The sequence below is a fragment of the Bos mutus genome, chromosome 18 (assembly GCF_027580195.1).
Source record: "Bos mutus isolate GX-2022 chromosome 18, NWIPB_WYAK_1.1, whole genome shotgun sequence".
NCBI lineage: Eukaryota > Metazoa > Chordata > Mammalia > Artiodactyla > Bovidae > Bos > Bos mutus.
The window spans coordinates 60,427,009-60,454,433 of record NC_091634.1 but is presented as its reverse complement, the minus strand read 5'-3'; the positions used below and the strand labels follow the sequence as shown (position 1 = coordinate 60,454,433).

At 54.6% G+C, this 27,425-nt stretch overlaps 1 protein-coding gene across 1 annotated transcript in view; it reads right to left on the bottom strand.

Moving 5' to 3' along the window:
• Positions 1-27,425, bottom strand: part of FA2H (fatty acid 2-hydroxylase) — a 54,316-nt gene that overhangs the window by 6,395 nt on the left and 20,496 nt on the right. The window contains exons 2-4 of the mRNA XM_005894320.3: positions 19,057-19,149; positions 6,243-6,385; positions 5,258-5,364 (exon numbers count right to left, since the gene is read on the bottom strand). Of these exons, the coding sequence (XP_005894382.3) occupies positions 5,258-5,364; positions 6,243-6,385; positions 19,057-19,149 (343 nt within the window). The remainder of the gene's footprint in view (positions 1-5,257; positions 5,365-6,242; positions 6,386-19,056; positions 19,150-27,425) is intronic.

Here is a 27,425-nt window from a genome sequence, read left to right as displayed (position 1 = left end):
GTGTGTAGCCATGAGTCTGGTGCCTTCAACCTCAGCTAGGCCTCAGACACTGCCTGGAGATCCTTTCCTGTCTGCAGGCCCAGCTCCCTCCTCACTGCCGTCAAACACCCCCTTTCCCTCCCATCCAGCCTCCTACTTCACACGAAAAAGACTCCTTGGGGTAGAAGAAAGGAAGGGGGAGAATGGCTCCTCCATAAGCGTCCACCTTCAACCAGCCCTGATTATGCTTCAACCCTGTAACTTCGTGCTCCTCCGAGAAGAAGTGTGCACTCGGGTGCCTGGGCCCTGGATGGTGATTGGCAATGGTAATAGCAGCAGCAGCAGCAAATGTGTATTCACCAGCCCCTACATGCCAGGCGCCACTCAAGTGCTTTACACATCACGTTCGTCTCACTCCAACTTGATGAAGTGCTGGCATTGCCCTTGTCACTGAGGGTGTGGAAGTACAGACAACTTATTACATTACTGACCAGCTCACCCTCAGTCTGCCCCCTACCACCCCCTTCATGCAACTCCTCTGGGCATCTTCAGCTTCTCCTCCGCTGCTCTTCTGCTCATATTTAAGACTTTCTCGTCATAGACGCAGTCCCTTCATAGCCAAACCCCCTGAAAAGGTCAGTTAGACTTAAGTCTACTTCACCTCTTTCCATTCGCTCAAGCCTCTAAAGTCTGCCTTCTTCAAAGAACTATGAAAGCCATTTGTGATGTATTTCTTGGCAGATCAAAGTAATTTTTTCAATTCATCTCTAAAATTGGCTGTGGCATATGATGCTGGTGACCACTCTATTTTTGAACCTGTAACCACAGAAGTTCCCAGCCTGAGGTTTAGGAACGCCCAGAGAGTCCCTGGTTGGATTTCAGAGTGAACCTGTTGACATGGTATTCCAAACAGTGCACCTGTGTGCGTCCTTCTGGGGCAGATCCCCGACTTTTCAGATTCGCAGAGCGCTGGGAGCAACACGACCTGAGCACAGAGCTCCACTCCCTGCCTACTGGAACGCTTGGCTCTTCTCTTCCCACCTTTTTTCCCCTTTTCCTTTTCTTTCTTTCCTTTTTTTTCTGCCATGGAGCTTGTGGGATTTTTAGTTCCTCAACTAGGGATTGAACCTGGGCCTTCGGCAGTGAGAGTGCAGAGTCCCAACCACTGGGCCTCCAGGGAATGCCCTCGCCTCTTCTCTAGGGGCCCTCTGTCAGGCTCCACTGTGGAAACTGTCTCTGTCTCCAGGGTCAAAACCTTGACCCTCCGCTCTCAAATGCCCCCGTTTGATCTAGGATGTCAGTCACACCCACCTGTTGACAACCCCCATATCTGTGTCTCCAGCCCAGCCCTGGATAGCCACTTGCTACTGGCCATCTCCACACAGCTGTGCACAGCCCCGCCTGCAAGGTCAGCAGCTTCCAAATGAAGCTAATCATCCTCTTCTTCCTTCCCACCCAACCGCACCCCAGGGGGAGGTTAATGACTCCACACATTACCAAAGCCTTGACTTATTCCTCTCTCCCATGTCCAATCTGTGTCACCAAGCTCTGTCAGCTCCCTCTCCTTAATATCTTTTGATAGATAAAGTTAAAAAAAAAAGCCAGACACAAAAGACCATTTACATGGCACGTCCTGAAAAGGCAAGTGTACAGAGAAGCAGGTCGCTGGCTGTCGGGGCTGGAGGAGGGGGAATGAGGAGCAGCTGCTCAGGGGAATGGGGTTCCTTCTGGGGTGACGAAAACATTTTGGAACTAGACAGAGTGGTGGACTGAATCATTCACTTCAAAATGGTTAATTCTGTATGTATCTCATCTCAGTTAAAAAACATCTCTTGGGTCAGTTCACCGCTCTGACTCCCCCATGACCTTACCAGCACCCCACAGAAGCTTCCTGCTCCAACTCTCTGCCCCTACGTGCTGCTAAAACCCTCTTCTGGTACCTCATTCTCAAGTAAAGTCCAGCCCCCGAGCCTGGCACTCAGGGTCCCTTGAGACCAGCCCTGTCCACATCATCCCTGCCTCATCTCCCCGCCACCCCGTCTGGAGTCCACTGAACCACGCTCCCCTCCCCTCCCCACACTCCCCTCCCCACACATCTTTCCTTCACTGGAATCCTCTCCCTCCCTTCCTCCGGTACGAAATCGCTGCAGATGCCCTTTGCCCTGACCTGGGCGGGGTTTGAGCAAGGCCTTCCACATCATCCTTTCTGTTTCACTCTTTCACCCCCACTGGGTTATGAGCAGAGAGGGTATTTCATGGGCAGAGAGGGTATTCTGTTCTGTCTCCTGTGCCCTTAACACAGCAGATGCTCAGACACTTGTGGGAGACTCATGGGCCAACCCACGCCTCTCTAGAGGGCTGGACATGGATAAGATTTGACCTGTGCTGTTCCAAAGGCAGCCTCTGGTTCTGTTTAAGGAAACAGTTCTGAAGGGCTGTGCCCAGTGTGAATGGCCACAGGGAATCACTGCGGAAGGAGAGAGCCCAGGAAGGTGGTGGGGAGGAGAGGTGACTTTCCAGCTCTCTGGACCAGATTCCGGGCCACTATGACAAACGGTTCCAAATAAGTCTCTAAACTAAGAAGGATTTTTCATGCCTCACCTGGAAACTAACACATAACTCAGCCAAGATTCAACCCCCCAAGGACCCGTCTCTCTCAAATCAGGTGGTAAGCTGCTCTGATGTCTCTCATCAGCAGGGCCTGCGGTGTCCACACCCAGGCTGACACTTGCCTGTCAGCGCTGCCTTGCTGGGCGGCTCTGGCTGACCAGGTCCCCCTCTGAGGGACGGCTGGCCACTTCCAGGGTCCTTCAGGACACCCTGCTGAAGGGCAGGGTTCAGGTCTCCGCCCTGTACTATCTACGTGCTTTCTCAACAGTAAAATATCCTACCACCTGTGAAGGGCTATTGCTAGAACACAGGGAATATAATACCTGGCAGTGTGATAAGTATGTATCTCGGAGGAGCCAAGTGGGCTACAGTCCATGGGGTCGTAAAGAGTCAGACATGACTGAGCGCCTTCACTTTCACTTCACTTACATGTAAGAATAATATACTGTGTATGAACATATCATAATAAATAACACTCTTCATATGTTACAGGTCGCTGCTATGATCTTTAAATGTTATCTGCCAAATACATCCAGCCACAGTCCTCCCCGGGCGGCATTTTCTCAGTTCTTGCAGGGCTCTGGAGGGTCCCTGGTTGGGGGAGGAGTTTCCCTCCTAAAGTGCAAGAGTCCTTTCTTGCTGCGTAGCTCACTTCTCGGAAAGGACTGGACATACAAAAGCATTCCCTGGCCCCAGGCTGTGGTCCTGACCTTTGCTGGGGCTCCCACCACAATCCCTGCCTAGGATGTTCCTTGGCACCCACTCTAACGCACCTCCAGGAACCGTGCTGGGGGCCAGCTGGGAGGTGAAGACCCTCTCTGCTTTCCAAAGCATTTTCACACACGTGCAGCTGCGAGTTTCAGCCTTAAACTGCTGCCTGCGCGTGGCTCCCACTGTTCCTTGGCACCCTGAGTTCCTGCATTTCCTGCAGCCTATCTCTTGTCCAGGAGCTGTGCTGGGACCCTGCCGAGTCTCCATTCGCCTCACTTCGTGGCTCTGTTTTCCCTGCCTGGGCCTGGGCCTTGCCTGGCAAGCCGGGGGTGAGGGAGGCATGTGCGGCTCTCTTGCCACCATTGCTGGCATCCTGGTCACAAGCCCACTAACCCTACACTGGACCTTTATTGGCACATTTCAGCTCTCCGCAGCACCGTCAAATCACCCGCCCAGCCTTGCACCAGAGTTGCCTCCTATAGGTCAAGGTTCTGCCCGCCCCCTCACCCCAGCACCACCCCTGTCGGCCCATCAGGCCGGAGCTGGTACCGAGTGGCATCTCCCGAGGACTCCTGCAGAGGGACCTGGGCCAAAGCTCCGGCGTTCCCTTCTCCCTCTGGCCCCAGCCCTGTCGGGCCCGCCACTGTTGGTGATTGTTCGGGGAGCGCTGGGCAGAAACAGTGGGCGATTCAGTGAGCAGGCCGTCTGAGCAACAAGCCCTGTGCTGTGCCTGAGCTATTCAGCGTGGGCAGAAGTGGGTAACCTTGGCTTGAGGGGTGCACACATTAACCCTTGGTGTCTGGGAGCAGCCTTAGCTCTGGGGGACTTCCTACAGTTGGCTCAGCCCCACCCCATCCTGGACCAGGTGGGAAAACTGGGGCTCCCCGCACTGTGGCTGTGGCCCCTCTCATCTAGACCGTTCAGCCCTCAACTTGTCCTCCTGGAGGAGGTGGGCAGGAGAGAGCCCTGGAGCGTGGACAGAAGGAGCTTGCATCTGGCGCACACAGGGGTTCAGCGGTTCATGGTCAGGAACGTGGCGTGTGATCAGGAGAGGTGCTTCTTCCACCTGTCCCCCACTCCTGCCTTCTGTCTGAGCCACTCAGCATGGGCGAGCACTTTCCCAAGGCGGACTCTGCCAGGATGGGCAGGTTACCTGGGCAGGTGGTCCGGACCTGGAGGCCTGAGGTAGGTGATGAACTGGTGAGGCAGGCTGACAGCAGAGGCCATGCCCACACGGTGCTGCCCTGAGACTCAGCCTCACAGGCTCTTCTCTCTCTCCCCTGCCTGCCTGGGTGACACCTGGCAGCTACATCCTAGCCACGTGAAACTAACCTGCTTGTTTAACTTCTTAAGGTTCCATTTCTTTATCTCTAAAAAGGTGTAATGATAAGTCCCTTGCTTGCAGGCTGTTGGGAGGGTTAAATGAGATGGTCCCTGGCAAGTCCCAGGCATGTGGTGAGTGCTCAGCAGAGGTTACTGGAGTCAGGCTTCTGCTGATGGCCCTTTGCCCGGGGAACACTAGGACGCCTCGGATCTGATCTTTGTTTCCAATCTTTCTCCTCTAGGTTCTAATCTCCGTTTTGTTCGTGAACCATTCTGAGTTCAGCTCTGCTGTCCTACCTGGTGAAATGACTTCATTTAGTTTCCTGACAAACAACACCAGGTCATACTTTTTCTATTCTTTGACTCAATGGAAATCCCCTTCTTTATTGCTATACCACTTGATGAAATGATTTAATTTAATGTGTGGCTTTTTTTTTTTTTTAATTCCTCTTTTGGAGGGTGGGGAAGTCTGACCTTTCTTTCGGAAGAGTATTTCTACAGATAGACCTCATTTTAAAATGCTTGTGATGTGGTTCAGGGTTCTAAGGTCTCAGAAACTCAGGAGCAGGGAGAGCACCAAGGTCCACGCCCCCAGGAGCCACGGGAGCTGCACAGCAGGAAGACCAGACATCACCTGTGGCGAAGGGCGCCAAGAGCTGGACGTTGCCCTGGGCAAAGGCGCCGTAGTAGGACCAACTGCAGTACAGGACCAGGGGGATCCAGATGATGGGGACGCTGTACCTGCAGGAAGACCATCAGGGTGAGAGAGATACATGCACAGCAGCCTGAGACGGCCCAGCTTCCCGAGAGACATACCTCTCCACTAGAGGGGGGACGAGAAGGAACTAAAGCAGGTGCAGAGAGCACATGGAGACCTGCTGTCAAAGGGACACTGCTGCGGGGGTGGGGAGGGGGCAGGAGGAGGAAAGAAGAGAGCAGCTCTGAGTCTATCTCCCTCAGTCTCTGAGTTACTGGAACGGAAAACAAAAAGAATCCCTGTGGCTACTGACAGTGCAGTTGTATAGGTGCTGCCCTCTCATGGCAGAGGAGGCAATTGCAGGCAAAACAGCCCCCCAAAGGCTGCTGCTGCTGCTGCTGCTAAGTCGCTTCAGTTGTGTCCGACTCTGTGCGACCCCATAGACGGCAGCCCACCAGGCTCCGCCATCCCTGGGATTCTCCAGGCAAGAACACTGGAGTGGGTTGCCATTTCCTCCTCCAATGCATGAAAGTGAAAAGTGAAAGCGAAGTCGCTCAGTCGTGTCCAACTCTTTGCGACCCCATGGACTGAAGCCTACCAGGCTCCTCTGTCCATGGGATTTTCCAGGCAAGAGTGCTGGAGTGGGGTGCCATTGTCTTCTTGGGCAGCAGAGGCTAAAAACGCCTCATAGGAGTCTGAAACAGAACAGGAGGGACATTCAAAGCAGCTTCTGGCTACATGTTGGGTTGCCACTCGGTGGAAAAAACCATGCACAGGAATAGATTATGCCCATGACATGTTCCACCGTTGCCAAGAACTTGCAGTACCACTCTGGGCTCCAGGGACGGACCCTTCCCCTTCGCATCTGGCTGGCACCATCAGGAGAGGGGACAGCCCACCATGACCCCAGAGCAGGACTCACCAGACGGTCTTGCTGAGGGCCTCGACAAAATCTGAGTGGAAGAGGCGGATGGGCCTGGACACCGGCTGGTGGACCCACTCATCGTACTTCTCTCCCAAGTGTCCGACCTGCCACAGGAGGGGCTTCTGCCAATCCACCAGGTCCTTCAGGAGACAAAGCCAAGCGAACACTTGAGACTCACACCTCTTTGTTCCCCTGGTTACGGCATCCATCCCCAGCTCCACCTCAACTCTCATTGTCTGTATGGAGCAACCCACACTCCCTACTGCAGAGATCAGGAACTAACCGTTCATCCCAACCCTTGGGCCACAGAAATGGGATCCAGGACAGGCCTATGGCCTAAGCTGGTGCAGTGAGCCATCATACACCCTTTCCTCTTGCTGGGATGGCTAGGTTTGTAGGGCATGACCCTGGAGTTGCCAGGGGAGCCTGTCTGAGGACTCAGTCAACACAGAGGATGGTCAAGCCAGGAACTGGAGACACCAAATTCTGTTGATGACATCGGAGTGCCCAGATTCAGCACCGCATGCCTGAAGCTTGAAGTCTTAACCAGGATTCTTCAAGTACAGGAATCAATACATTCTGTAGGAAGAATCAAGTAGGCCCTTTCTCCTCCACCAAGGTCTTTTTTAGTGGTGGCCTATGCAATTCATTCATGCATTCAAACAATCATTCATTCAGCACTTTGCCTGATGCACATGCTGGTTGCTGGGGAAAATAAACAACAATGTAAAAGATCATCTTTGCTTTACGTAGCTTGGTGCAGAAGCAGAGCTCAGGCTCCAGAGGTGGGTGCTGTCGCTTCCTGTGTGACTCTGAGGAAATTACTTGGCTTCTCTGAGCCTCGGTTTCCCTGGCTACCAAATGGAAGTAATAACAGTGCTACTTGCATCAAGTACTCAGCAAGGTGAGACAAGCCAGGCAGGATAATTTAATGGTGATGCAGGCAGGCTGAGGTTCGGAGGCGAATGACTGGTACAAATGTCTGAGTCTAGGGGGGAGAGGAGGGCTTTGCACAGAAACTGGGGTTTGGGTTTGGGTTCATACAGTATGGAAGACTTAGCAAGAGGGACAGGGAAATGGAGATGCGGAGGAAGCATGGGTGCAGAAGTGGCGTTGAGAATGACTGGGGCCCATTTGGTCCCCTGACTTTGATCTGCGGGGCAGAAGAAAGAAATCTGCTGAGGGCTTTAGATGACAGAACACCCAGCATCAGGCCCAGAGGCTGCCACTTCATCCTCCAGGCCAGCTGTCCCCAAGGTGAGGATGGATGTGTACCGCAGAGGCACACACAGGCTGATTCCCCAAGGTGGGGAGGAAATACTAGAGACTGCTCTTGATATATTTCTCTCATATACAGACCATATTTGAATGCTTTCTAATGTACATAATACAAGAATACATAAGTTCATGCAAATAATTTGTGGATAATTAAAATGGACATATAATGAAGAATATGCTCAAAATGTTTTACTTATATGGATGCAAGATCAAAAAAGTATGGAGGCCACAGCTCTGGGCAATGAGCAGCCCTTGAAGATTTCTGATGAGTTGGTGTAGTGAAGATTAATCTAGACCAAAATCAGTTAAAAAAAAAAAAAGACCTTGGAGTCAGGCGACCCCCTTCAAAGCCCAACCCTGCTGTTTATGAGCCGTGGGATCCTGGGCAAGCGTCTACCTCCCAGAGCCTCTCGCCTCTCGTGTCTGTGAAGCCAGGTGTGCCTGGACCCCCACGCGTGATAGGAGAGAGGGGTCCATGCACTCTGTGTCTGGTGCTCAGGGGGTTCAATGAACCTCCAGTGCAGGGGGTCAGGCTGCCACCACGACTGAGAAGGGAGGTGGTGTCCGGAAAGGAGTGGAGAGAACAGATGTGGATACGTGTGGAGGACAACCACGGAAGCCAGGGAGGAAGCATCGACTATAGTCCACAAGCCCACCTTCCCACAGCCCCAGCTGGAACCTACTCCTTGCACAGGCCTCCGTGCCACAGCTGGCCCGGGCCCAGCAAGGGTCCCCGCCCTGCCATGACACCCTTGTAGCAGGGGGCGGAGGGTCTCCGGGCAAGTGGGGAAGGTCCCCAAGCATTCTCTCTGTGCCTGAGCCCAGGGGGAAAGGCCCAAAGATGCCGTGGTTCTGGCCACGTGAGCCTGGCAGGTCCCAGGTGCTGACAGCCTTCATGCCTCTCAGGCTGGAAGATGACCCAGGGCAGCCCAGAGCCATCCCACACAGCATCAGTTACACCAGGCGACCGTCCAAACCCTGCCCGACTGTGACACTCCTCCTGGCCCCAGTCCTCACGCCTCCTTGCCTTGGGTCTAGCAAACAGATCACTGGGCGCCGACTGACTCATTCCTGCCATTCCTCGGCCTCTTGTCTCACACACACACACATTCTCTCTGTGTCTCCCTCACACATACCAGCAAAGAACTGGAGGAACCAGCTAGTGGCCTGTGTTTACATCTTATCTTGCAACAGACCACAGAAGCCTACCTCAGAGTAGCTCAGTCAGGAGCACAGCAAGCGCATGGGGCTTTGTCCCTGCTGTGCCAGCACCGAGGGCAGAGCGTCACAGAGCCCTGGTTGCGTGCCGAGCGTGGCTCTGGACCCTTCCTGGGAGCTCAGCCCTCCGATCCCCGCCGAACCCCTCACGAGGAAGGCGCGGCGTTGCTGCTGGCACACAGATGGGGAAATGGGAGCAGAGGAACTTGCCAGAGACCGCTCGGTGAAGACACTGTGATGAATTGGCCCCTTTATCACTGGGAAATACAGGCTCTGGTAGGACTTCTTGTCCTGAGCCCATTCCATCTGATTCTCGTAGAAGCTTCCTCATGCTTAGCGTCTGCATGACCTGCCTTGCCCACCCTTTCACTTTCACCTTGCTCACATCTCACGTTTGAAGTGCGTCCCTTGCAGACAGTGTATAGTCGAGTCTGACTTTTCCATCCAGTCACTCTCTGCATTCTTAATTTTTTTGATCCTGCTGCACAGCATGTGGGATCTTAGTGCCCTGACCAGGGATGAAACCCGCACCCCTAGGATTTTAAGTGGGGGGTCTTACCCTCTGGACCACCAGGGAAGCCCCCACTCTAACTGGAGTATTCAGTCCATTTACCTTTCAGGTTGTCTTGCTATTCGCCTGCTCTGCTCTTCACTTCTTGACTTGTTTGTACTGACCAAGTATTAAAATATTCTAGATTATCTGCTCATCTAAGTGATGCCTTTTTTTTTTTTTGTATTTTTCTTAGTTGCTACCACCTATCTCTGGTTTTTATGTGTTCCACTTTTGCATACACATGACAATTAATTCAGACTCAGCTACCTTAGACAAGAAAAGTTTCCAGCTGTGGCACAGCACTGCGAACAGGTAGACCTCTTTCTTAGCCAAGAAGCAGTTTAGGCAAATTTTTCCTGTTTTCCCTTTATTTTGTGAAGCACACAGAAAACAGCTTTGGATTTGTGAGCTTAATTCACCTGAGACCCAGGGAGAAATATCTAGGTGAGCAAAAAGCAGGGATTCCAGCCCAAAGGGGAAGGAAAGCGACCCTTCCATCTTAAGCGTAGAAATTCAGCTTGGCTGACTTCCTCCCCACTTTGAGAAGGAGGACTCTCAGGCCCAGAGGGGTTAGGTGGCTCTTGGGCTGGAGCTGGCTGGTGCTGTAGCAGGAGCCTCCCTTCCCGCCTCCCCCAGCTCACAGCGTCCCCCCCACACTCTAAGAGACCCACGTGTGCCGTCCCAGTTCTCTTCCAGTCCTGCTCACCGAGGCTCCCCAGGTGGTGCTTGCAGTAGAGAACCCGCCTGCCACTGCAGGAGACGTAAGAGACACAGGCTCCATCCCTGGGATGGGAAGATCCCCTGGAGAGGACATGGCCACCCACTCCAGTATTTCTGCCTGGAGAATGCCAGGGACAGAGGAGCCTGGCGGGCTACAGTCCATGGGGTCTCAGAGAGTCAAACAGGGCTGAGCAGCAGCAGCATCCTGCTCACTGATGAGCGTCTTAGGTGGGTGTTGGAATACACTCAACACCGCTCACTTGCTGGTCATTTCCAACAGGCAACTGGCCCAGAAGCGAGGACAGCAAGACACGAAAGAGATGACAGCTTGGACCCAGTGAGGTGGGAAGGGACTCGGGATAAATGTCACTTCCTGCTCTACCTGGCCAGGACAGCTTGGCCACTTCACACACGTACACACACACGTGCGCACGTGCACACACACACACACACACACACACACACACGGCTCTCTTCCTCCGGAGCTGAACCTGCTCCTGGCCCCTTCGCACCCCTACTTCCTGAGGCTCGGGACACAGGGAAGGTGTCAGCAAAAGTCTCCCCGCCTCAGAAGAAGGTTGGGTGAGGGACAGGAGGGGGGACCAGCCCAGGTGCGTGGGGGCTTCCATTGCCCGCCTCACAGTAGCAAATCCTCCTTTACAGCAGTGGAACCTGATGGTCAGAGCGCGTGGCATCGACTCAGTGCAGCCAGCTAAAGCCAGACCGCACGGATGAGGGCGAGGACCAGCCCAGACACCGCTCTGGAGTGCGCTTGTTGGGGGACCTGTGTGTGTTGGGGGAGAGGCTGGGATGAACGCAGAGACCTGGGGCCACAGGCCAAGCCCCAGGAAGCGCACAGCAGTTAGTGTGAGCGTGGCCCTGCGTCCCCCTCCCTGCCCCACCAGCAGGCAGAGGGCGGGAGTTTCCCGACTATGCCAGGAATGCAGCTGCAGCAGGGCTGGCAGGGGGACAGGGCAGCCTGCTGCCCGGAGGGCGGGTGCAAGGGTGCTGCCAGGGTGGAGGGGGCTTCTCTTCTTGACTCATCCTCTCCCCAGTGGCCCCTTGTCCTGGGCGGTGCGGGGCCGCGTGGCACAGTCCTCTTTCCGGGGCAATTCGCGCTCGGCAGTGGGAACCTGCTCATCCCCCGGCGAGGCGAGGCGAGGCACAAACGGGGTAGGGGGTTGGGGGTGAGGGGAGCGCCGAGGGGGCAGCGGCTCTGCGTCAGCAGCTCCGCCCACCACCCGACAAGAGCCGAGGCGATTGTTCCCGGCAACACGCACCCAAGCCCGAGGCGCACCGCTCCAGGGCAGCTTTCTGGGCCAAGGAGGCGGGAACGGGAGAATGGAGAATTCCGGGGAGAATTCCAGCTCCTGGGCTCAGACTCCAGGTGTACTGTTCTTGGAAGCCAGAATGTTGCTAGTCGACGCCTTTGATGAGCCCATCTGACAGATGAGGAGACTGAGGCTACAGCCCAGCTGTACGTGCCGCTCAGCTCCGGGCCGAGGTCCTAACCTCAGCTGGCTCAGGACCCCCCCCAGGGCAGTGAATTCTCCGGCACAGAGGCTGTGAGGGACCCAGCACTGGAGTCTAGTGTGTGACCCACGGGGGCTCTTGGTGGCCTCACAGGGGTCGCTGCAGGCCCGTCCCATGAGGTCTAATTGGGGTCTCCCAGATGGACAAGCTCCAGCCCACAGGAGGGGTTCTGCCCTGCATACAGGCTCCCTAACCTCCCTGCACCAGAGGAGGGGACCTCAGGCTCGCTCTGCGCGCTCCAGGAGACGAGCGCTGGGAGGCCCGCAGAGAGTTGGGACAGTGCACAGCGAACACACCAGCGCCCTGCAGCCCCGCCCAGACGCCCAGCCCACACCGGCGGTGAGAACACACCAGCGCCCTGCAGCCCCGCCCAGGCGCCCAGCCCACACCGGCGGTGAGAACACACCAGCGCCCTGCAGCCCCGCCCAGGAGCCCAGCCCACACCGGCGGGTGGACTTTCACCAGCAGCTCACTTTCTGGTCCCCGTTTGTAGGTTCTTCCAGATCCTCCCGACAATCCCACACAACACGGGGCAGGAATAATCTCCTCCTCTTGTTGATGGGAAAACAGACCGGAATTGTCTGTGGTCACCGGGCGGCTGCTCCTGCCCCCAGCCTGCCTGGTCCAGTGCCCCTGCAGGGACAAAGAGGGCAGAGCCCAGCCTGCCTAGTGTCTCCCTGGGGATAGTTTTGAGCACTGCTGAGCTCTTAGGTGAGTGTTTCCTGGTGATTCAGTGGTAAAGAATTCGCCTGCAGTGCAGGAGACCTGGGTTCGATCTGTGGGCTGGGAAGATCCCCTGGAGGAGGGCATGGCAACCCACTCCAGTATTCTTGCCTGGAGAATCCCATGGACGGAGGAGCCTGGCGGGCTGCGGTTCATTGGGTTGCAAAGAGACTGAGTGATGGACAGTGAGCATTCGGGGCGGATCAGAGGTGGGGAGGGGAGGAGCAGGGAGAAAACTGGGCCAGGAGGACAGTCTTGGGGAAGACCCCATGGGTTCTTCCGCAGCCAGGCCCTCCAGACTGCTACTCTGGGTGGGCCAAGGGAGGGAGGAGGCTCACCGGGGCCTGGGGTGACTGGGGGTCAGAGTTCTGGGGAGAGAGACTGGACCATGATGTCAAGACTGGCCCTCTCCAGGGGAGCTGCTGGGGGACCCTGGTTCCAATCCAGGCTCTACTTGCCCGAGTTCTCAGTGACTTACCTGGGGGCTGTGAAAGGATAAAACCCAGGTGGTCAACATCAACATCTTTGCCAGGCAGCCCTTGATGCCAAGGGTGTGTGTGTGTGTGTGTGTGTGTGTGTGTGTAGGGGCAGGGAGGTTGGGGACCTGCTGGATGACTCTACCTGTCTTTTAAAGGAAGAGAGCAGCTCACTCCCACTGGAGGCCTCCAGGAGCCTGAGGGAAGCAAGCGCTGCTGGAGTCTGGCTTAGCCTGGGGAGGGATGGGAAAAGGCCTCCCGGAGGAGTGCCTGCTCAGACCCCCCTCACCTTCTGCCACCCCCTCTCCCGGTCACAGGCCTCAGGGTCTTTCTCTTGGCCAGCTGTCAGGGTGAAATTGTTCTGGGACCCATGGAGGGGGCAGGTCAGGGGGCTCAGCTGTGACCCCTAAGCTAACCAGCAGAGTGACTTTGACCTTGGGCAGGAGACAAGCTCTTCCTCATGAGTTAAATCAGGATCATTATCTCTTTGTATTGTTGGAAGAATGAAACCAGATCTTTGTTCAGTTGCTCAGTCATGTCCAACTCTTTGCGACCCCCTGGACTGCAGCACGCCAGGCTTCCTTGTCCTTCACCATCTCCTGGAGTTTGCTCAAACTCTTGTCCATTGAGTCAGTGACGTCGTCCAACCATCTCATCCTGCCCTCACTCTTTCCTAGCATCAGGGTCAGCTCAGACTTGAACCAGATCCCTTCCAGCTAAGCTAGAGGGGTGTCCATGAGTGCTCAGTTGTATCCAACTATCTGCGACTCCATGAACTGTAGCCCTCAAGGCTTCTCTGTCCATGGGATTCTCCAGGAAAGAATACTGGAATGGGTTGCCATGCCTTCCTGCAGGGGATATTCCTGACCCAGGGGTTGAACCTGAGTCTCCTGCATCTCCTGCATTACAGGTGGATTCTTCACCCATTGAGCTACCCGAAATTAGATAAAAGATAATATTTTTAAGGAACCTCCATACTCTTCTTCATAGTGGCTGTATCAATTTACATTTTCACCAACAGTGTAGAAGACTTCCTTTTTCTCCACACCCTCTCCAGCTTTTATTGTTTGTAGATTTTTTGATGATGGCCATTCTGACCAAGCGGAGAAGGCAATGGCAACCCACTCCAGTGCTCTTGCCTGGGAAATCCCATGGATGGAGGAGCCTGGTAGGCTACAGTCTATGGGGTCACGAAGAATCGGACATGACTTCATTTTCACTTTTCACTTTCATGCGTTGGAGAAGGCAATGGCAACCCACTCCAGTGATCTTGCCTTGAGAATCCCACGGATGGGAGCCTGGTGGGCTGCCGTCTATGGGGTCGCACAGAGTCGGACACAACTGACGTGACTCAGCAGCAGCAGCAGCAGCGTTCTGACCATGTGAGGTATTTGCTTCATTGTGTTGCATTTCTTTAACAATTAGTGATGCTGAGCAACTTTTCCTGTGCCTCTTGGCCATCCGGATGTCTTCTCTGGAGAAGAGAAGTGTCTAGTTAGGTCTTCCACCCATTTTTTGATTTTTTTTTTTTTAATTTAACTGCATGAGCTGTTTGTATATTTTAGAGATTAATTCCTTATCAGATGCTTCATTTGGAAATATTTTTTCCTATTCTGTCAGTTATCTTTTCATCTCATTTATGGTTTTCTTTGCTGTGAAAAAGCTTTTAAATTTAATTAGGCCCCATTTGTTTATTTTTGTTTTTATTTTCATTACTGTAGGAAGTGGGTCAAACAAGATCTTGCTGTGATTTATGTCAAAAGTGTTCTTATATTTTCTGCTAAGAATTTCACAGTGTCCAATCTTACATTTAGGTCTTTAACCCATTTTGAGTTTATTATTATTTTTAATAATTAATTAATTTGGCTGCAATGGATCTTTAATTGTGGCATGTGGGATCTAGTTCCTGGATTAGGGATCGAACCCAGGCCACCTGCACCAGAGCACAGAGTCCTAGCCACTGGACCAGCAGGGAAGCCCTGAGTTTATTTTTGTGTATGGTATTAGAGGGTGTTCTGATTTCATTCTTTTACATGTGGCTATCCAGTTTTCCCAGCACCAAGAGACTATCTGAAGAGATATTCTTACTGAAGAGACTGTCTTTTCTCCATTGTATATTCTTGGCTCCTTTGTTATAGATTAGCTGACCATAGGTGCATGGGCTTATCTCTGGGCTTTCTATCTTGTTCCATTGGTCTGTATTTCTGTTTTTGTGCCAGTACCATACTGTCTTGATGACTGTAGCTTTGTAGCATATTCTCCAGCTCTGTTTTTCTTTCTTAAGACTGCTTTGGCTATTCAGGGTCTTTGTGTTTCCATACAAATTGTAAAGTTTTTTATTCTAATTCTGTGAAGAATGCCATTGGTAATTTGATAGGACTCGCACTGAATCTGTAGATTGCTGAACTACCATATGATCCCACCACTGGGCACATGCCCTGAGAAAGCCGTAACTCAAAAAGACACGTGCACCCCGATATTCACCGCAGCACTGGTTACAACAGCCAGGACATGGAAGCAGCCTAAGCGTGTACTGACAGACACATGGGTAAAGATTTGGCACATATACACAATGGACTATTAGTCATAAAGAAGAATGAAGTTGTGTCATTTGTAGAGATGTGAATGGACTTGAAGTCTGTCATACAGAGTGAAGTAAATCAGAAAGAGAAACACAAATATTGCATATATTATGGGATCTAGAAAAATGGTACAGATAAACGCACTCATTGGGAAAGACTGATGCTGGGAGGGATTGGGGGCAGGAGGAGAAGGGGGCGACAGAGGATGAGATGGCTGGATGGCATCACTAACTCGATGGACGTGAGTCTGGGTGGACTCTGGGAGTTGGTGATGGACAGGGAGGCCTGGCGTGCTGCGATTCATGGGGTCACAAACAGTTGGACACGACTGAGCGACTGAGCTGAACTGAAGGCAGGAGGAGAGATGCAGACACAGAGAACAGATGTGTGTAGACGGTGGGGGGCAGAGAAGGCAGGTGGGATGAACTGGGAGATTGAGACTGACATATATACACTATCATGTATAAAATAAGTAATTAGTAGGCACCTGCTATATAGCACAGGGAACTCGGCTCAGTGCTCTGTGGTGACCTAGATGGGTGGGATGGCGGTATGGTGGGAGAGGAGGGAATATATCTATACATACGGCTGAGTCACTTTACTGTACAGCAGAAACTAACCACATTGTAAAGCAACTATATCCCAATAAATTAGAAAGATAAATAATAGACATAATTGAGAATGACAACTTCAAAACAATAATACCATCAAAGTGTTTAGCGTACAGTGTTTGGCACAGGGTAAGAGCTTAATAAAAGAAGAATTAATTTGGTGCTAACCCCACTGTCCAGGGGGATCTGGGCAGGGGGTTCTGCAAGTCTCTCAAACCATACTAGCTCAATCTGGTTCCCAGGAGGCTGGCACTCCAAGTGGGAAGCCCTGCCAAGGACACAGCGAAACAGCAAGGACAGAGGGACAATTGGGGCAGGTGTGCCCAGCAGCCAGCAGCAGCGGCGCTCCAGCAGCTCCGCTGGGCAAGGCTCCACACAGGCCTTACCGGGGAGGAAACAGGGAGCTGTGCAGGACACAGTGTGACGTGAGGAGCTTACCTGGTATCTTGTCCCACAGGGAAACCTGGGGTCCTGCCCAACAGGTGACGGAAGGTATGATTTAAAAATAATTCCAATAAAACCTCAGGCAGAGCTTGAAAGCCAGATGATGCTGCAGCTCTAAGCAGGGCAGGGCCTGCTGGGCTTGCTTCCTGGTCCTTTCCTTTCAGAATCTTTACCCGATGCCTCAGCACCCCATCCCTGTTCCCCTCATTCTTCTCAGCATGGCTGACTCTGTCCCCAGCCTCCAGGGCCGGGTGGCCGGGCCAGGCGACCCGAGACGCCCTTCCTTAGCATGAAGGGTTAGCTTCGGCAAGTCCACCCCAGATCCCTGGCTTCAACACACCTCCTGCCCTTTTCACCTCTCTCGAGAATTCCTCGAGGCCCCTGGACTGGGTCAGAAACAGATGGGGATCTCCCAGAAGGGCTGGGACGGACCACACGGTAGGTGAATTTAAAAAAGCGAAAAAGCAAGGAAAGCACAGTTCGTTCTCCCTGGGAAGTGAGCTCCTTGAGCTGGGTCTTCTCGGTGCCTGGGGGAGGCACGAAGCTGACCCCCCATTGCTCGCAGCGGGTCTCCACGGCCTCTTGCGCCCCAGTCCTTGTCCCCCTCTCTCAGCCCAGGGACGCAGGAAGAGGGACAGGAGGAAGAGAGAAAGTGTGTGCAAGAGAGACAGACAGAGGCGGGGTGCGTGAGTCAGGTGTGACCTGGGCATGCTGGCGAGGGGCCAGGGGCTGGGCCTGGGGGACGGGAGCGGGGGCTGTCTTCACCTCGATGGGGGCAGGGGTGGCGAGACAGGCCTGGGGGACGTGACTCCCTGCCTCAGGCTAGGGGAGCCCAGGGACACCGGGAGGACCCCTCTCCAGCACACGGCTGTGATCTGCCCATCCTCAGCCAGGCTCATGTGACAGCCCCCTCCCTTCTAGGGCGATTCTTTCTGGCCACCCACCCCAGGCCCGGTCAGCTCTCTAGAGGGTGCTTTCCTTCCGACATTCAGTCCCTAAGCCAAGCCCCACGCACTGGCCCAGGGCCCCCTCCATGGGGTCCTCTGAGCACCGCCCACCGAGCGCAGAGCCGGATGTGCTGTGGCTTCCCCGCCCCGTCCTGCCTCATCCACAGCCTCCTCGGCTCCCACTGTAGCACCTCTTCTCTCAAGCCCAGGTCCTGACCTCACTAGCTTGAAGCCCTTGTCTCTTCACACTGGCTGTCTCCCCCTCCATCTTCGTCACGTCAGAGCAAGCCCAGAGCCCCAGAGCTTCCAGAGAAGCCAGCCATTGGTACCGAGAACCCCATCCTCTGCCCTGGCCTGGGCGATGAGCAGTCGTGCCTGAGTCTGGCATCAGGGTCAGGAGACAGGTCCAGTGGGTCCTCTGGGAACATCCTGCCCTCGACCCCGCTTTTGGTCGCAGGCCTCCTTGAAGGGAACGGGGCACAGGGCCACTTGTCCTGGACTCTCCATCGAAGGACGCACAAGCGCCTTTGCCCTGGGCTGATGGGCTTCCCCAGAGGCAGTGCCAATGCCGTCTCTGGGCCCCTGGGGTCAGGGCCTCCGTAGTCCCGGCCAGATGGCAAACCACCAGTGGGCCCCTCCGGCCAGCTGTGCTCCTTGGGTGTGCTCCTCGCATCTCCTCACACTGTAATAACACGTTCTGGGGGAGATCTGCCCTCCTCACCAAACTGAGCTCTTTGAAGGCAGCGGCCTGTCCTGCCCATCTTTAGTTCCCAGTGTCGAGCACGGGTTGGGAACATGTATGGACATAAACACTTGCGTCTATTCCAGGAGGAGATGCCAAGATGACAGCGGGCAAGTCCCAGGAAACAGGCTGGAGGCAAGTGCACCAAGTCTGTTTCCCTCCTGCTGCTGCTGCTGCTGCTGCTGCTGCTAAGTCACTTCAGTCGTGTCCGACTCTGTGCGACCCCATAGACGGCAGCCCACCAGGCTCCGCTGTCCCTGGGATTCTGCAGGCAAGAACACTGGAGTGGGTTGCCATTTCCTTCTCCAATGCATGAAAGTGAAAAGGGAAAGTGAAGGCGCTCAGTCGTGTCCGACTCTTAGCGACCCCATGGACTGCAGCCCACCAGGCTCCTCCGTCCATGGGATTTTCCAGGCAAGAGTACTGGAGTGGGGTGCCATTGCCTTCCCTCCTGCACCCCCGGGCAATGCCACCCCGCACGTCTTGGCTCCACCGCCACTGGCGACCACCCAGCCCCTCCAGGAGCCCCTGACCAGCACATGGGTGCGCCTAACCAGGGCCGGATGCTGGTCTGCGAGCAAGCGCCGAGAGAAGCGAGGGGCTGGGCTCTGCACCCGCCTGATGCAGAGGGCTCCCGCCCATCCCGGCCTCCTGCCAGTGGTCACCAGCGCCTGGGCCGCTCTGCCTCGTGCACTGGTCAAGCTGGGCGTGTCTGCCTCATCCTCGGGCCCTTCTCAGCTTCAGGGATCCCGGTGGGGGACCTCCCTCTGGGGTCTTTGCAGCCAGACCTTGCATGTGGTTTCCAGGGACCCACCACCACGGTGAGCCGAGTTTCCTGCCTCAGGTCAAGCTCGTGAGCTGTTGGCGCCTGTCCCCGGGTCCTCGTCTACCCTCATCATGACCAGCCACGCTGGTGGCTCCACGCCCCCTCTCCTTGGCCCCTCGAGCCCCAGGTGCCACCCCGCCCTGCCCCGTGCCCGCTACCTTTTCCCAGTCCACCGCCTTGAGCTTTGGCTCCATCACAGGGTCTGTCTTCTGAGTGCTCGCAGAGGCTACAGGCCCATTCTCCACGGGACCCTGGGGAATGAAGACAAGAGCGGATTACTGACGGCGGCAAGGGAAGAGAGCCCGCGCGGCCCTTGCTGAGCGTGGGAGCACAGTGCGGGGCAGGGTGGGCGGAAATAGAGGGTCCTGAGCGCACTGGAGAGCGGGTTAGCACTGAGTGGGCGGTCTTATTCCCGACACTCGTCTTCTCCTTAGAAACACACACTAAAGCAAGAGGCAGAAAGATCCAGGGGAGAAGAGAAGCTGGCCAAGAGACTGGAAGGAAACGAGAGCCGTCAGGGGGAATGTTCCGGCCCAGGGGAGCCCTGCCAGCCCTTCCCCAGGCTCCTGGCAGTTGCCAGGCCAAGAGTCGCAGGGTGGCACCCAGAAGGCTTGCCAGGTCACACCTGATGATGACACACCGTGTCTGTTTTCCTGGTGAGTCTACAGGGCTGGTGAGCCACAGGTGGGCATCTAGGGCCACATGCCCGCAGAAGGAGAGCCCACAGAGCACACAGACCAGCCCTCCAGGAACTCCCAGGTGTGGGTCAGCAGCTGGACACGGGGCGGGGCTGGCAGAGGAGAGCCCAAATGGCCTCAAGGTCAAACGCAAAGGGTGCAGAGGCAGAGAGAAGAGGAAATGGAATGTACCTGGAAACTCACATGCTCCCAACTGGCCCTGATGTCATGTGGGGTGAGTCGGAGAGGGCTGGCTGGCACGTAGGCGCGGAGCACATTTCCCTTCAGGAAGGGTGGGGCGAGCCCTCGCCAGTAGGAGAGGCCTGTCCTCTGAGTCCCTGAGACCAAAGGAAGGCGTGGGGCTGGGGGCCATGGGGAAGGGGGCCTGAGAGGTTGGGGAATTGCAAGAAGCTGAGAAGACTGCTTGAGCAGCCAGTTGGGGTTTCTGCTGTTACGATTCTTGTATTTTTGCTTCCAAATGAACTGACAGAACCTGATGGCAACAGTGATGCTGTCATTTACTGGGAAAACCCACGTACAATCAAGTAAAAGGGGCTTTTGTGATCCTGTCTTGGTCTGGGTATCTCAGTATTTTTAATTTGTGTCACCACATTAATATTTGAATTCTTTTTTTTTTTTAAGCATCTCTGAAGATCTCTTGAGGACAGAGAGAATTTTATAGTATTTCATACAATGAAGTTCCCTAACTATCCAATATAAAAATGTCATATAATAATCTTGTCCCTTTCAATTTTGTGCTATCCTCAAAACACCCTCGAGCGCCTCTAACCATGGTTCTCTCCCTCCCAGATAGCTCCTGTCTCCCAGTCCCTCCAGGTCTTTTCTTAAGTAGGGTGATCGAATCCTTCTCTGCACCCCAACCCCACTCACTCACTCCAACTCCATCCATCTCTCTCCACAAAAGGCTTGTCTTGGGGTCCGCCCATCCCAAGCAGGGAAGGGGTTATCATTTGAATCAGCGTGTGATTTTTTTGTCTGCGCTACACTTTTCAGACATCCCTGAGTGGCAGACACAGGTCTATCTAGGGCATGTGCCTCGAAACAACCCCCGGAAGCAGAAGGAAGGGTGTCCGTTTACCAGTACCGGACACAACACTCATCTACCCATCCCGTGCTTCTGCTCACGGAGGCCTTGGGGAAGTCTTCCCTCTGCTCAGCAGCCGCAGTGTTCAGGGACAACTTCTGGCTCTTGCCCTCTAGGACTGTACAGGCTGTTTTCACCTGGTAGCTTATATATACACCCGAGAACAGACCACTGCCATCTGCTTTTCCCTAAGATTCTCTCAGGACATAATAGGGTCTCTACGAATAATGACTGGTTCCTGTTCCTCCTCCAAGGTGGGTGTGATTGGGGATGCGGACAGCACACAACAAGGCCCGTGCCTCCCCGTCATGGAACGTCCTATTTCAGGCCATGGGAACAGAGCTCCCATCAGCACTCTGACCACCATCTCATCTCATCTAACTTCTGGCCACCTGAAGTTGTTTTTTTTTTTTTTTTTTTAACGGACTGCTGCTGCTGGCATGTGTTGAGAGCTGGTGTGGCCCGGAGGTGATTCGGACCTGCAAACCTGTTCACTATGAGGAAGACTGGGATGCCTGGAATGGTGATGAACAGGAGGGCATGAGGCAATGGAAATCAGAGGAACCCTAAGAAATGGGGTCATCGAGGGGAGTTTGCAGGGATGGAAGCCCTGGCTCCATATCTGCATCCTCTTCAGGGGCTGACGGTGTCAGTGAGCATCACTATGGTCGTTTCCCCTCCTACGCGGATCTCATCCACACCCACTGCCCTCACTGACTCATCCACAGACAGGTGTCTGAACATCTGCAGCGTGCCACCCACGCATCAGCTCAGAAGACTCTGCAACGTCCCTGTCTCTAACACTGGTCCTGCTCCTTATCCCAGGGAGGATGTTCCCAAAGGCTGACAAGATTGTCTGATCCTCTGACCACTTTCCTAAGAGTGACCACACTAGTATCCTCTGCAGGTTGGCTTGTCCTTGACTTCCCTGTATTTCACATCTTTCCCTCATTATTTCCAAACTCTTCTCCCGTATGCCCTTGAATTAACCCAGACTTTTCCCTTCAGCAATAGGGATGAGTTGCCTTTTGCCTTGCATTTTTCTCCTCAAATGTCATCCTACCTATCATGACAACAATGGTTAATGTGCACGAAGCCTTACCATGAGCCCAGCCCTTTCATCTTCATAACAACTGAATGAGAGAGGCATGATTATTCTTCCTACTTGACAGGTGAGAGGACCAAGGCATGAAGCAGACCATAGTTAATGAGAAAGCGGAGCCTGCAGTTGGGCTCGGGAACATTTTCCTGACCACCATATTTTTTTTGCCTAACCAGTCTGGCCAGAAATGATGTCTTCATTTTCCAACTTAGGAAAAAAACAAAACAAAACCCACTTTCATGTGTCCCACCGCTTCGGTTGGTGGTTGTAATCTTCTGCCTCGTGTTGTTTTTGCATGTGTGGGCCATGATCGAGCCTGTCCAATGGTGCAACCGATCCCAACAGGGCAGGAAACTACTGTTTCCCTCTCCTAGGCACCTGGGGTGGGCGCCTGAGCGTACTTCATGCTCCACTCATGTTTCTAGAGTGAACCATGTTTTGGTGTTGGCTCTCTGCAACCCAGTCACGATCCCCTGAGATTCCAGACCTCTGAGTCGCAGCATGGGTCGCAGGGGACCCTGGCTATGTTACCGGGTGGAGCCCTGAACTTCCACAAGGCTCCTGCTCCTTGGAAATGCAAATCGAATGGTGTGAGCACGCCTGCCTGGAATCGATGTGGCGCAGGACGCTTAACACACCACCTGAGGATGCCGCCCCAGGCTGGGTGGGCCGGTGCCCAGACACAAGGGCCGAATCCCAGTAACCTGAGCCGTATATCATCCTCAGTGCCCTTTGCCCCAGTCCATGGGACAGACGTGAAGAGAACTGAAACTACATTAGTCTGATATGAAATGACAAGCTTATTTTGCCAAAATAAGATGTATTTTAAAAAAAGTATTTTTTCAAAAAAATTATCATTAGCAGCATTTCATAAATGAAAGAAGTAGGTAGAAAATACACCCTTGCAGCATAAAAGGCAGTTCTTCCCGAGGAAGGTCATCTGGCAACTTCACATGAGGATTAAATGATAATAATTTAAAATAAGATTCCATTTAAAAATATTTATTAATGAAGAAAAATGACAACCTAAATTTTTGTTCTGTGAGCATTAATTGTACGTCATTGTTTTCTCGGTTCACGAGGGTCTAATCTCTGTGTAACAGGAAGTGGATCAAAGGCACTCTTTGTTCCAGCTCTAAGGTTTTCTTAACAAATTACTGAAAATCTAGTTTCACTGACAGATGTTGGCTGAAAATGAAAACAGAACCTTCAGGGTACTTTGCTGCTGCTGGTGTTCAGCTGGAAATACTTCAGGTGAAATGAGGGAGAAGGCGGGAGGGCCCCAGGTCCTGCTCAGCTCGAGCTCCCATCTGCCTCCCCGGCCCCAGGCAGTCACGCTGCCCTTGGATCCTGCCCCAGCGCCCGTCTAGGGCTGCCCCGAAAGGTGGGGAGAGGGGGAAGTGGCAGGAAAAGCTGCCTCCTCCTGTCTTCCTGCCGCCTCCTGCCGTCCCAGCCCCAGGTAAGCACAGCCCGAAGGTCGTGGAGGCGCAAGGCAGCCTTGTCGTGAGTGGGATGCTTTCAGCCGGCAGATCCCAGGCGGGCATGAGCAAGGTGCTTTCCGGGTGGCCTCATCTGGATCACAGCCCTCCCTGGGAGGAGCCCAGGTTTATTAACCATAGGATTGTACACGGCTCTAATATGGGAGGAGATTTCAAGGAGAGCCAGAGCAAACAGCACATGGGAACTGCCAGGAGCAGAAATGCCCTCAGGGACAAGGAAGTGTCCTCTGCTGCTGCTGCTGCTGCTAAGTCGCTTCAGTCGTGTCCGATTCTGCGATCCCAGAGACGGCAGCCCACCAGGCACCGCCGTCACTGGGATTCTCCAGGCAAGAACACTGGAGTGGGTTGCCATTTCCTCCTCCAATGCATGAAAGTGAAAAGTGAAAGTGAAGTTGCTCAGTCATATCCTCTAGTTGACTCTTTTTCCAGAGTCTAGTTGTGAGTTTTCAAAAGGTCTCCCGTTCCAACTTGGGCTGCTCCTATGCGAATCAGGGCAGGGGGTGGGTGTTCCAGGAAGGAAGTCCTTCCAGGAGCCATCACATCGCACCACATACACTGATCTGGGCCATGCCTTCCAGATTTCCTGGACTCTGTGTTTATTTTATAGGTGAGCTGGGCTCAGCCTTGAATTCCACGGTCAAACACCAAACATGAATCAGAAGTGTGTAAAGGTCATTCCTAGGGACTGAGGTACAACTCAGACTTTAAAAGGCCTCTAAAAAAATTTCTTAGAAACTTCCACAATGCATTATTTAACAGACTCTCCTGATCCTGGAAGCAAGCCTTAAAACCAAAAAGCCTTAACCAAAAAGCATGAGCAAGTGAAGAATACTTGCGCACTTTTCCAGGTTTAGGACGTTGTTCTGGGTCCTGCCATCAGACCGCATAGCCGCAGACTTTGGGGAAGGGAAGTGAATAGCTCTGAAGTCAGACACACAGTGGCTTTTGTAAGAATGATCAGCCCGCGTGCTGACAGGTGAGGCTTGACACCTGTGCCCGATGACAGCTTTCCTGGAGGGTCTACCCGAGCGACTCCAGACTGTCCCAGGGTAGGAAGGATAGAGCTCTGAGCATTCCACCCTGGGAAGGCAGGCGGCAGATCTGGCTAGAAGCACATGTTATGGTCAGGCCCAAGGCTGTTTGTGAGGAGCTGGTGAGCTCAGCAAAGTCGTTCAGGGGCTGAAAAAATGTTGCTTTGCTGTGCCTCTTGTGGGGACTGCCTCCCAAGCCAGAGTGCAAGCCCCACGAGGGTAGAGACCCTGATGCCCCGCTCCCTGCTGGGCCCTCGGCTGCTGGCACGGGGTCAGCGCGCGAATGTGTCCTGAATGGGACGCTGTGCGTAGACGGTGGCCTGGTTAGGCTCCGGGGTCCTGGCAGGCAGGATGGCTAACGGGGGAGGGGGGAGGTCAGTATGCCCCACTAAGGAGACTGGGTAGGCGGCACTGCCCATCCCCACCTGGAATCCACTGGACATGCTGGGCAATGTGGAAGGGGGGCCCTGAGCTCCTTCAGGCCTCCCAGGCCACAGGGAGAGAGGTCAGTGAGACGTCAGCACCGGTGTGGTTTCTCCCAGTGCAGCCACTCTCAGCTGCCCATGGACTGCGCTGTCCTCCTGGGCCAGCTCAGGCCCCTGCTTCTGTCTCACGGGGACGCTCTTGCAGACAGCACCCCCCACTCTCCAAGGCTCCCTGGGCCGCCACCTCCTCTCCCATAAACTGAGTTCAGACCTGAGCTCACAGGGGACCCAGGAATGGTTCCCTTCCGGCTCCCTGAAGTTCCAGCCACTTCTCCCAACACGCCTGCCTCTCAGGGAGGCAGCCTTGAGGAAGAAGAGTCCAGGGTCAGCCACCCAGTCCAGGCCCTGCAGATTCACTCTACTGCAGAGACCAAGCTCTAGGTTCAGATCCCTCATCGACCTGCTCTGTGACCTCAGGGTCTTCCTCTTGGAACAAGAAATGCTTCTCTCTGGCAAGGGCACCCCAAGTTCCTGCTCTCCTCAGACGCTGGGCAAGTGCCACCCATGAGCAAAGCAGGCAGAGTATGGCACATGAATCAGACTCACATTGTTTGTAATGAAACACACAGGAATACTCTTCACTTTTATGAGGAAAGATGCTCGCTCCCATTTTTCTTAAAACAAGAGGCACCAAGAAACAAAAAAACAAGCAAAACCGTGAGGAGCCCTTTTGCTGGAGACAGTGGTACAGAGGGAAAAAAAAGAAATGCGACACGCGCAGTCATCGGTGGTCGCTGTCTTGTGGTCGTGGTATGGGGAAGGCTGCAGGGGAGGGTGGGCACTGCAGCAACCTGCAGGGGTCGCCCCCACGGGAAGGGGGCAGCCCTGACTTAGGTCCAGGTCAGATTAGGATGGGGCCCAGTGCTCAGACCTTCTGATTTCTAAGAAAAGCTGAAAAACTAGATTTCTCTCTGAAATCTCCAGAATTTAAAAATCTGCCTCACATTTAAAACGAATGATGTGGGCCAAACTAATGTGTCTGAACCCAAGCACAGCCCTTGGCCTGCCCGTCTGCAGCACCTGGGGGAGCTCAGCCCTCCCGCCCCGGGGGAGCCGCAGGGAAGGATGGGTGTGGACGAGAAGAGCAAGGCTTCTGACCCCTGGGAACCCAGAGGGCGTCCAAGTGTGCCCACCCCGCTCTGCCAAGGCCCACAGTGGGTTGGTGACAGACTGGCTCTGGGGGGAGCAGAGCCCTGTGAAGTTCAGTGGATGGCAACTGGGCCTCACCCTCCATCCAGTCTAGGTGAGTGGATCGGGTCCAAGGAAAAGAGGGGGCCAGGAAGCGGAAGCAGGCCAGGGATTCTGACTTTCACCACCCCTCTTCCCCCTCATGGTGCCTGGAAAGGAGATGAACCCATGGGGGTGAAGCGACTGCAGGGGAGATGTGGCCGGGCACCAAGGATGCGCCTCCAGGGTCTCTCTCCCCTGAGAGGCCTGACCTGGTCCTCCCCACGCCCAGCCCACCTCCAAACTCCCGTGCTGACATCCTAACCCCCAGCACATCAGAACGTGGCCTTATCTGAAAGTCGTTGAGACGAAGTGATTCGGGTGGGCCCTAACCCAGCATGCCTGGTGCCCATTCAGAAAGGTGAAATGTGGAAAGAGCACACACCCTGGAGAGCACCCTGTGAAGAGTCAGGGCCAAGCACCTGCAAGCCCAGGCCTCCAAAGCTTGCCAACCAACCAGCCGCAGCCAGGGAGCAGCCTGGGATGGTCTCCCTCACAGCCCTCGCGACAAGCCCAGCCCACCACACCTCAGAGCTCTGGCCTCCGGAACTGACATGCCAACTCCTATTGCCCCAGCCACCTGGTCTGCGGACTACACTGCAGCAGCACCAGCAAGCAAATCAAAGGCCTGGACCAGTTTCCCCTGGGTTTGACCCAGGGCCCCAGAAGGAGAATGAGTCCGAGGGGGAGTGAGAGCAGATGATGGAGGTGATCAAGGAAACGTGGGAATGGGATCCAAGGCTGCAGCAGACGCCGGGGCCTTGCAATCAGCACAGCCCTCTGCCAGGCCCCTGGAGGGTGGGCATTCGGGTACCCCCTCCCCAGCCCACAGGCCCCGTGTAGAGCCAGGGGGGCTGTGATCCCCTTCTTCAGGGCCTGAGCGGTCTCGCTCCAGCACGTGGAACGCTATGTTGGGGTGGCAGGCTGGCCTGGGGCTCCAGCGGACTGCAATTCTCTCTGACGTAGACCTCGGCCTACTTGGCCAGCCCCACACCCACCACAGTTTGCGCGGCTTCCATCGGCACCCGCTTCCCAGCGAGGGCCAGTCCCACCTGTGCGTGTGGCCGTCGGTTCACAGCCATCAACACAATTCTCCCTGAGGACGTGTTTCCCGCACGAGGGAAACTGAGGCACAGAGGACCCAGTCACTGATCTAAGGGCTCGCCAACGGCTGCTGGGAGCGTTGGCCTGGAAGCTGCTTTCAGCTGTCCTCACTGACGGCCTCCATGTGCTCACCGTGTCCCCGCCAGGGGGGACTCACCGGGATGCTCCGAGCCCCTGCCGTGGGCTCCCCAACCCCGCGCCCGAGCCCCAGACTGTCCCCAGAGAGCGTGTGCTTGGAGGGTGCGTGAGGGGGAGAGCAGAGAGAAGAGCAGCAGAAAGCCTGCACTGTGTGGGGCA